This window comes from Halyomorpha halys, unplaced genomic scaffold, assembly GCF_000696795.3.
Source record: "Halyomorpha halys isolate HHAL.00 unplaced genomic scaffold, Hhal_1.1 Scaffold83.1, whole genome shotgun sequence".
NCBI lineage: Eukaryota > Metazoa > Arthropoda > Insecta > Hemiptera > Pentatomidae > Halyomorpha > Halyomorpha halys.
In genome coordinates this window covers 861904-873623 of record NW_027115065.1, presented here as the reverse complement: position 1 = coordinate 873623, position 11720 = coordinate 861904, and the positions used below count along the sequence as shown (strand labels likewise).

The 11720-nt window shown below is 28.6% G+C and overlaps 2 protein-coding genes across 2 annotated transcripts in view; one reads left to right on the top strand and one right to left on the bottom strand.

The window, feature by feature from the left end:
* LOC112211180 (uncharacterized) overlaps window positions 1-1243 on the bottom strand; it is a 2621-nt gene extending 1378 nt beyond the window's left edge. The window contains exons 1-3 of the mRNA XM_024362381.2: window positions 411-1243; window positions 236-335; window positions 54-161 (exon numbers count right to left, since the gene is read on the bottom strand). Coding sequence (XP_024218149.2) covers window positions 54-161; window positions 236-335; window positions 411-1243 — 1041 coding nt within the window. The remainder of the gene's footprint in view (window positions 1-53; window positions 162-235; window positions 336-410) is intronic.
* LOC106693004 (odorant receptor 10-like) overlaps window positions 1-11720 on the top strand; it is a 46615-nt gene that overhangs the window by 14338 nt on the left and 20557 nt on the right. The gene's annotated exons all lie outside the window — the stretch shown is intronic.

The following is an 11720-nucleotide window of genomic DNA, read 5'->3' as shown; positions in this document are numbered from 1 at the left end:
AATAAATTAAAATAATAATAAAAATTATAATACATAATCATATTTAAACTTACCGCTGTCTGTATATATGTTGAACCGAAGCAAAACATGGATACTTCTATACATTGGTATGCCAAAAATTGTAAAGATTTAAATATAAACATAAGGTTACCCTTTCCTCCCTATAAATAATATTACATTAATTTATTTTTTAATTATTTAATAACACATTAGAATTTTAAAATGTTTATCATACAAAGAGAAATTGAAAAATTGCTATGATTAATACAAATATGCCAATTCCTAGTATCAAAGTCACTAATGGGTTGTAAACACTTCGTAGTTCTTTAGCATAACTGGAACAATAAAACGATTTTTTATTTTTTATGTAATAATTTATTATTATTATTATTATAACTTAAGTATGATACCTTAGAAGTTTCTGATGTTCTTGCAAAATTTCATACAATTCTTTCAACATCGAACTGTTAATTTGGCTATTTATTTTATATTTTCTTCGAGAATTGATAGGTTTAATCTTCAAAGAAGACGCTTTAAGGTCCAAGATAGTAAACTGAGCATACAGACACATGAGTACTTGATAAAACAGACAGACATACACAGCAAGAAGTATTCCAGCCCAAGATCCAGCAATTGCTTCGTAAACGAAAATTATTTCGTAGTAAGGCGTCTCTGACATCGGTACCGGATACCAGCCGCCGAGGATCTTCTTCTTGCCTGTCGTAACCGCCGCCATGTCTCCGGTGTGGTAAAGAATGTAGTCTACGGATATTCCAGGATCTACGATGGACAATATTACAATACTGGCATTTACAACGAAAGCGGCCATACAAAGCACATTAGTTCTTCTTGTAATTTTTGTAAAAATCTTATTAGCTTTACTTTGCATTCCCTTCGGAACAGACAGAAAATCTTTTTTTAATAAGTTGAACAACTTGCACTGACTACCGATCCTGAACCAAAATACGATTATTTTACAACACATCTGCGTACCAGGAAACAAATGCAGATTTAAAAATATAGCTTTTTGTAAATCGACATTTATAACGAAATAGCTCATAGACTGACAGAATATATAAGGCAGTGCGAAGGCGAATGTTATAAATACTTTTATTTTGATAATTTTGTTTCTCTTCCCCGTCATCCTGAAGTCGTTGATGACTTTCCATAATCCGAAGAACTTGAGATATCTGATATTAAGACCATCCAGAACTTCTGAGTCCTCAATCGCTTGGTCACTCATGGCTGTCTTCGAAAGCAGGACTGAACGTCCTTCGGAATCAAAATTATCTTATATAATCTCGCTCAAGGGACTTATTAATGTTCCAATTACCGGACTAATGACGATATTAATAATTAATTACTAAGCCTGTAATTAATCGTCCTTCAATTAATACACTCAGGCACATATTCATGGTCAATTAAAAGAAGACACTGATCACTGGAATAGAAAAAAAATTAATTTGTCACTGCCTTATTAGTCTCAGGAATAAACATCTAATGCAATCAACTTTGAAATTACATTGCTTCAGATAATAAAAAAAAATCTTATAAAATTAAATTAAAAAAACTGATCCCTATGAAAATTTCGCACAAACCATATAGTACAAGAGCCCAAGAGGAGAAAAAAGGCAGTTATTTCACTCCAATTTATCAAGCGTAAGTAGGGAAATGTTTTAAAACATTAAAAAAAAAAAATAGTTTTTCATTCTATTTTTAAAACTACCAACACAACTAGATAACCTAAGAGAACATCATTTAAACTAAAGTAAATTTGGTAAAATATAAGCCCTAATTTAACTTCAATTGTTCCCTAGACATAGCTTTTTAAAAGCAACGTTTCAGAAAAAATGCACTGAAAAATCAGAAGTTAATGAATTTATTTTGATAAATCTATATCTCAAAAACGATTCAACGTACTGAAATCTATTAGCACTCACGCTAGTTTAATGTAGTTTATGAAGTTTATTTTGCTAGAAGTATTTAATATTCATGATATTTGCTAAAATAAATTAATGAGATGTAGATAGTTGACCCTAGATTAATACTTGAAGAAGTTTGTCGGGGGGTGCGGTCAGAAAAGAACAACATAAATAAACAAAACCATATTTATTTATTTTATGCAGACGTTTCGACCTGAGTTTCAGGTCTTCATCAGGGCTATAGAACAGAAGAGATAACAACATTTAGAGTAACATACGATTGAAAAGGAATAGTAAAAAATTTTTAATTGATTGATATTTGTGGAATTGTATGGTAGTAAATTGAAAACAGTGAGAGATGAAATATAATATCATGTAGGTAAGAAGATATGTATAATATAAGATATGCAAGTAGTGTCTAAAAAATAGAAAAATTAACTAAATAAATGGAATCTGCAAATTGAAAATTATGACAAACACTGAAAATAGTGAGTGGCTTATATCTGAATTACATTGTGGGTATTAACTTATATACCTATACTAAGTTATTATTATTATTATATACCTATATATAAGTTAATACTCACAATGTAATTCAGATATAAGGCACTCACTATTTTCAGTGTTTGTCATAATTTTCAATTTGTAGATTCCATTTATTTATTTAATTTTTCAATTTTTTCAGACACTACTTGCATATCTTATATTATACATATCTTCTTACCTACATGATATTATATTAGTCACTGTTTTCAATTTACTACCATACAATTCCACAAATATCAATCAATTAAAAATTTTGTACTATTCAATTATCAGTTATCATTTTTTATCATTTATGATTTAATTCAATATTTTATATAATTCTAAATTTGTTTGTATACTATTCCTTTTCAATTGTATGTTACTCTAAATGTTGTTGTTATCTCTTCTGTTCTATAGCCCTCATGAAGACCTGAAACTCAGGTCGAAACGTCGGCATAAAATAAATAAATATGCTTTTGTTTATTTATGTTGTTCTTTTCTGACCACACCCCCCGACAAACTTCTTCAAGCTAAAATAAATTAATTTTATTAGGTTAGGTTCTCACAATATATGAGCTACAGGATCTAGGAACAGCATGATTTTTGTTCCTGTTTCTAAGGTATTCCCATTAATTTAGGCTCACTGTCAGAATACAGGCAGTTTGACTAAATTATGAACTATTCTATATGAGTGATATATAATTGTAAAAAAGGGAGAGAAGAATTATCAATTTTTTCCCATGCTCTATGATGGTCAACTAAGCCACACATAAGTCAAACTGGACAAAAAAAATAAATTAGAGCGTTATAAGTCACGAATTTTAAATAAGCATTGAGAACAGCTATGATTAGAAAAAATAACTCCGGCTTCCTCCGAGATGTGAAATGTCAGTATTCCAACTAGACGTTTAAGAACATGAGTAAGTATTAGAAAAAAAATCATCTGCCTATCCGATTATAGAGAACGTCATTTAAAGAAGAGTAAATTTGATCAAATGCGAACCCTAATAGAATTATTTACGTTAAATAGTTTTCGAGATATAGCTTTTTAAAAAGCAACATTTCATAAAAATGTATGGGATGTACTGAAAGAACAGTGCTGAAAGTTAGTGAATTTATTTTGAAAATTTATATCTCAAATACCATTTGACGTACAGATGTCTATTAGCACTCAAATTTAAGCTAGTTTAATGTATTATAAAGTAGTTTATGGGGCCGCCCATAGCTCAGTGGTTAAGACACAGTCTTACCAATTTGATGTCTATTGGCGGTGCCGGTTCGAATCCGGCCGGGGACGTCGACATTTTTCATTGAGTGGTGGTCCCACAAAATGAAGAACTTTGACCCCCAACCATGGTTAGGCAGTATAGGACTCCAATGGGAGTCTTGGCCGAAAAAAAAAAAAAAGTAGTTTATGAAGTTCATCTTGCTAGGAGTATTAATATTTATAATATTTGCAAAAATAAATTAATTTATATTAGTTCGGACAAACTTTCATTTGCCAAAATTTATATTCATATATGAACATCATAAACATTACTACCTCTACGAAGAGAAGTGTCTTAAACTACATTATAATAAGGTAAATTACCTTTATTTTGAATGCTGACAGACATATGTGCAATCTTATGGATCTTGAGATATATTTTTTCAACTACCAAAAATTTTATCCGAAGAAAACTAGAAATTGACATTTTTTGAATAAATTTTGTCAACTATCATAAACATTACTACTACTTAAAAGATAAAGGTAATAAACTACTTTATAGTACATTTAACTAGTTTTAATTTGAGTGCTAATAGATTTCAGTACGTTGAATCATTTTTGAAATATAGATTTTTCAAAATAAATTCACTAATAACTGATTTTTCATCACATTTTTTATGAAATGTTGCATTTTAAAAAGCTATATCTCGAGAACTATTGAACGTAAATAGCTCTATTAGGGATCATATTTTAGCAAATTTAATCAACTTTAAAATATGTTCTCTTAGGTTTTCTAACGTTGTAATTTTAAAGATATAGATAGCTCTGAATAAAAAATTAGTATTTTTATCGCTTTGAAACAGCCGTCATTTTTTATTCCTCCTACCTGTACTTGGCAGACTCATCAATTTTGACTATTAATTATACATAGTTTTCATTAAATTAATAAAATTTTGGATTTATTTAATTAAAAAAATTGCTTTTCTTTCTCTCCGGCTCTTGTACTAGTAGGTTTTCGTCAACTTTCAAGAAATTAAGGGTGCATAGATCCTTAAAAGGTAGTAATTAGCATACAAAACGTTGAAATCTATCTACTTCCATCGACTTTCTGTCATAGATTAGCAAAAAGTATTAGCAATCCATGACATATGTTAACTCAAAAGCATCGGAACAGGTACAGAGGTTCGTTTAAATTATTCTGAACAATACACTTTTGGTACTTACGCCATTCTAACGCGATTCTTGGGACATGTATTCCAAAAATAATAAATATATTTAATTTGGAATGAATCAGGTATGTCTATTTCGGGCCAAATCTTAACGAATGGGATGTTAAGGTCTTAATGGATGGTTTTATTTATTCATTCCAAACTCCTTACCTACCCAAACCCATTAGTTCTTAATCTCTCATCCTTAGCAATCCCTGATAGTCCTCTGTGGCGTCTGAAAAGAAGACGGCCACGGGATCTTATCTTTAAAGCAATGATTGAAGTACTACCATTTAGTGGTTCCTTTCCAAGATTATCATGTGTTCTGGAACATTTATCACATTTACGTATTGTATTTTTTTTTTTTTTTTTTTATAAAATTGTCAATTTTAAGAAATAAATATTTTAAAAAAATTATTTAGAAATACTGGTAGTATCTAATGCAATTGCAGGTACAAATGGACATACAAAGTAAAAATCTCAAAGTATTATTAAATTTTATAGTGACATATACAGGTAATTAAACATATAATAGTGCAAATTTATTAATAAAGAAATAAATTTCTCTTATTATTTATAATTTATAGGTTCATTCTGACTTGAGTATAATAGCCCTGCAAAGGTTTATAAATTATAAATAAATGTGATGCTGTGAAACTAAAATTAAAATATTAAATAATAAATCTGTAATGCTACTTTCCATGAAGAGTCAGGATGCAGTACTTTCTAAGGAAGTTGTGTTACTAGGCCAACGGTTGTGCAAGGAGGCGATTTAGTCAGAATCACGCTCGAACGCCAGATTTCTTCCCGATTAAGGGTTAACTTCATGAAGCTGGTTGGCCGTAGGACTCCTGAATCCACAGGGTTGGCACACGGTTACAGTAACAGAACTAATAATTATCTGTCAGATAATTCAAACCCGGATTGTTGAAGTTAGACCTCACCACTAAGCTACTCCGCTCCCAAACTCCAGAATATTTAATATTTCAATTTCTTGAATTTTCAATTTCATCCAATTACTTAAATTATAGCATTGCTAATAGTATTTTTATTCGTTATAAGAATATATCTGATGTTACTTTTTAAAAAAGTATCTCTCGAGAACTATTGAAGGTAAATAGTTCTATTAGGGCACATATTTTAGCAAATTTGCTTTACTTTAAATGATGTTCTAGTTTTTATTGGTGTAGATAGTTTTAAATATATTGAGCTCAACAAGAAAATATAGTGTTATTTTAACGTTTGGAAACGCGTTATTTTTATTACCTCTAACTATACCTGAAAGACTCACCAATCTTGACTAATAATTATATCTATTTTTCATCAAAGAAATAAAAAATTGCGGTGAATGAGGTCTAGAAATTTGTTTCGATTACTATAAGAAATCGGTAAATTTCAAAAGCGTAGTTTTTGAGAGTAAGACGTATTTATTTTAAATCATTATCTTTAATCATACGTAATTTTTTTTCTGTGAAAAGCAAGGATATGGACAAGTGATTAATTGTGTCAATGTCTATCTTGTAACTTTTTTTTAATAGTATTGTTGTTTTCAGACTTGCAAACAGTAGATGACTAAATAAAAATAAAAAGTCAAACATGTCATATAAAATTAAAATTTGTACTTTTGTACAACGGTGTTCAGTACTTTGTAAGGAACAACGGTTTCATAAGGAGGTAATTTTTACAGTCTCCGTATTTTTCCCAATTAAGGGTACCCACTTTATACAGGTTAAGCGTTCGCTGGAGTGGCTCACGAACCCACAGGGTTCATTCTGGTCACAATAACACAGTAAATAATTATCAATATGCTATATATCTTCTTGAAAATTTTACCCGATCACAATACTTTCTTTACCTTGTCATAGAAAAAGTGCATAATTAAACCTAATTTACTAAACTATAGTTTATTATTTCTATAAAATTATAAATACAAAATTGAAATTTTATTCGAATCCTATTTTAGTACTTTTAATTTTTGTATTTGAAAAAAATTATAATCTATCATTGTTAGTAGTAAGAGACACAGGATAAATATATAACATGAAAAAAAATAATAAACTAATGGAGAGAATGAATGTTTTCGAGTTCCTATGACAGGTATCTGATTTTCCTTTCACATAACTATAAATGAAACATATTGTCATTCTGATAATAAAGAAATATAAATTATTGTTAGATATAATAAATACAAAGTGCTCTTCCTCATTTATTTATTTTTTTATTTATTACATCAAATAACGACGTTTCGGCACTCTCACCCCATCATCAGGTATCTACAAACAAATTCACAATATTAATCTTATGCTTAAAACAATTAATAAATATACAACAATTTTTTTTTAATTTAATAAAAAAAACCCATATCACAATCCTCGAAGAATGGTGTCGAAATTGGAGGATAAAAATAAATCCAAACAAATCCCATCAAATTACATTTACTCTTCGTCGTAAACCTGCCGACTGCCCTACAGTATTCTTTAATAATGTGGCTCTTACCCCTGTAGAACAGATTCCTTATCTTGGATGTACATCTTGACAAACGACTAACCTGGAATCCTCACACAAGACAGAAAAGACAGGAAACTGCACACAGATTCCGACTATTACAGCACTTATTAGACAAACGGTCTAAGCTTCCAACTCATTACAAAAGACTGATCTACATGACAATAATAAGGCCCATCTGGACATACGGAGTTGAGCTTTGGGGCTCCACTAAACCTTCGAATTTCTTTCGTATCCAATCCTTGCAATCCAAAATCCTTCGTAAAATCCTCAATGTTCCTTATTTTGTTACTAATAAAACCATCTATAAAGACCTAAATGCTCCTTATGTAACCGATCTAGCCCGAATCCGATATCATTCATTCCATTATAAACTCCCTAACCACCCAAACCCACTAGTTTCTAGCCTTGCTTCCTCTTCCATTCCTGGCTATCCTCCGAGGCGCCTGAAAAGAAGATGGCCTATAAGATAAGGCCTCGTGACCTTATATTGTAAAATGTTTTTAGAGTTCTACTAACTGGGTAGTTTCTCTACATGCTGTATCATATCATTATCATTATGCCATTATGATCAAATTTACTTGTTGTATTTTTTATACAGTTGTAAATATCAATAAATAAAAAAAAAATTAAAGACAATTACTTGATTAATATATCTTCTAATATCACATTTTCCGTTCTCCTTATTAGTCTTAAATTATTAAGAATGATCATATTGTTATAAATTATATAAAAAAATAATAAATAAAAATTCAATACATAATTATAAATAAGAAGATCTAAACTCTAATTTACCTTCTTGAAAACAAGTTATCTTTAAAAATTTTTTATATAATTGACAACAATATGATGTGATATTAGAAGGTATATTTAATCAGGTAATTATTTTTTTTAATTCAAAAAATTGTGGTATATTTATAAATGGTTTTATGCATAAGATTAATATTGTGAATTGTTTGTAGATACCTGATGATAGGGTGGAGGCACCGAAACGTCGTTGTTTAATGTGACCGACTGTTGTCATACACAATACACTTTTAATCACACGTATGCCCATATCCCACATCAGTGAAATGCATCTCATAATATTTCCGCTTACTAAGTTCATAAGGTACCTTTTTTATTTCACCAATTGTATTTAAGTGTCGAGAAACTGTCTATACTCGTACTCAGTTGTAGTGCAAGTCATTTAACTTTTTGTTAAAGGTTTTTTTTTCCCACAGTAAGCCTAAGTTTATTACCATCAATTCCTGGGTCGGAATAACAGCTCATTATAATCTGTAAATATAAGTGTAGTAAACAACAAAAGTCCACTAACCCACAAATACTAACCTAGAAAAACACAAATAAATCTAAGATTATTTATTTATGCCGACGTTTCGACCTGATTTTCAGGTCTTCGTCATTGCTGTAACATTCCATTGTTCCGTTTTAGCCCGTTCTATTGACTTCTGGAATGCAGTCCGTTCTCTCTATACAGTATTATTTATATTTATTAAACATTTTGATTAAAATATGATAATACTTTTATAATGAGGTGTAGATAGTTTACCGTAGATTACTGATTGGAAAAGATGGTCGGGGGGTGCAGTCAGCAAAGAAACAACATAAATAAACAAAAGAATATTTATTTATGCCGACGTTTCGACCTGATTTTCAGGTCTTCATCATAGCTGTAAAACAAAAAATAGATAACAACCATCATTCAGAGAAAAATAAAAATAAAATAAATATTAGTCTATTATTTATTTTGTTTTTATTTTTCTCTGAATGATGGTTGTTATCTCTTTTTGTTTTTATAGCCCTGATGAAGACCTGAAAATCAGGTCGAAACGTCGGCACGAATAAATAATACTGGCCGCACTCCCTGACCATCTCCTCTTACATATCTACAGTCAACTATTTCCACTTCATAATAAAATAAAGACTTTTAATATGAAATTATCCAATATATCTTAATTGGAAAAATAAAAATTTAAGCATATAGAAGGTTAGTAAATTCTCTACAAGAAAAGAAATAAAAAAATTGACATTAGTCCAGAATTCGTTGCATTAATATCCATGTTTTTAAAATGTTTTGATGTGTCTCATGGAAACCCATTCATTTTTGGTTTATTAAGTTTCATATAACTGGCCAACTATATATTTCTTTGTACATTACAGATGCTTTATTGAAGAACAATTGATCTTTTTATCATTAATTGATGTTATTTAAAATATTTATATTATAGGTACATATAATTTTATAAAGATAATATTATGCAAATAAAATTAATTATACTGCCAAATATAAATATTATTGTAACTTGCCCAATTTTGTAGGTCAATTTAATATTCTATGCAAAAAAAAAATTGAAATTCCAAAATTTTACTTATTATACAACTACAAATATACAATTCAATTTAAAAACTTAACACATGATAATATCCATTACTCGATTCCAAACAACTTAGCCCAAAAAGGAAAATTATTGTGCTAACGTAACTTTAAATCAAACTAGTGTTCTAACGCTATCTGTTGGTACCATATGGTACTATTACTTTATAGCACTCTATTGATTGTTTCTAGCACTAACAGCATATTTTCTTCTTTTTATTCTTAAGATAAATTTTTTACTATTAAGAATGTTATTACTTCTAGCATAATATTCATTAATTTTTATATGTTTCATTTAATAATTTGTTATTAATTTTGGATATAATAATAATGATTTTGAAATAATCATCTTTATACCAAATTGTATATAATAATATTTTTATTAAATGATAATAATAATACAAACTTCCACAACTATGCAAAATTATTAGATTTCTAAGTATTTATTTATACCATATTTACAGATGGATGATTACAGAGAGATGAGCTTATAGATGACCGTGAATATATATATAAATTAATTCAAGATGGTTGGGGGTTCGGTCAATGGAAAGCACAAATAAGTAAACACATATTTAATCGTGCCAATGTTTCGGCCAGAATTTCTAGCCTTCATCAGGGCTAAGGACAAAATACATGATAACTACATAATGAATAAAAGAATAATAAAAAAATAACAGACATTATAGATAAATAAATACTGTTGAAACAAGATATATTGTCAAAGTATTATAAGAAGTTAAAGGCTTTAAAAATTAAGTCATATTAAAATTAAGAAAGAGGAAAGAAATAGAAATTAATATACATATGAAAACCTAGTCAGTTAATATAAGTACAAAATGAGAATTATTTAAAATTAAAGTCATGAAAAAAGTGAGAAAGAAAATATAAATCTAATTTATTAAATATTTAAGTAAAATAATAGGATAAAATAAATAAAATATAAAGTTATATGATACAAAAGGAATATAGAAATATGAATATTAAGAAGAAAAAAACCTAGTTAGTAAATATATGTACAAAAAGAAAATTAGTAAGGAAATATTGTTAGTAAAATATATGTTCATAAAGAAAATTATTTAAAATTAAATTAATGAAAAATTAAAAAGTGAGAAAGATAATATGTAAAATTAATTAACAAAAGGAAAATATTAATTCAGTTTTTGAACTTGTTTGTGTTATTCTCTGACCACATCTCCAATCATCTTCTTCTCATAAAAATTACAAATATGATATATTCAAAAGAAATTATATTGACACACTAAAACTGATTAAATGATTAGAAATAAGGTAAAACAATAAAATTTCGGTTATTATAACAATGTAAATCTTATGTATTATTCTGTTTCATTTCTGATATAATAAAATTTCTAATAACATTTTGGAGTTTAATTCCTTTAAGAAAAAAAAAAAAAAAATCATGGCTTTTACCATTATTATTTTTTTATATGTTTATCATTTTCAATTTTATTTATTCTTCTTTCATTTGTATATTATTTTGTTTTCACTTATATTTATATAATTTTAACCCTACCTTAATCTATCTTTTGTATTTTAACCTATGAGGTCAAAATATTTTTAATTATTTTTGTATATTTTTTTTTTGCCGTGATGAAGCTCTGCAAAATGAGGCGAAACGTCGACAAATAAATAATTTTTAACTATTTTTGTTTTCTTGTGACCGCATTTATGACCATCTTCCTCATAATTAAAATTTATTTTTATTATTTCCTTCTCCGAGACGAACTTGACATATTCCTCCATGAACAATTCATCGACATAGCACTAATTACTGAAACCCATTTCACTAAACATTCTTACTTCTACATACGCGACTACATAACATATAGAACAGATCACCCTGACAACACATCCCACGCAGGTTCTTGTATCCTTATTCATAAATCTTTACCTCACTCCCTTATTCCTTCCACTCCGTCTAATATTATTCAATCAACATCCGTTATCTTATCCTC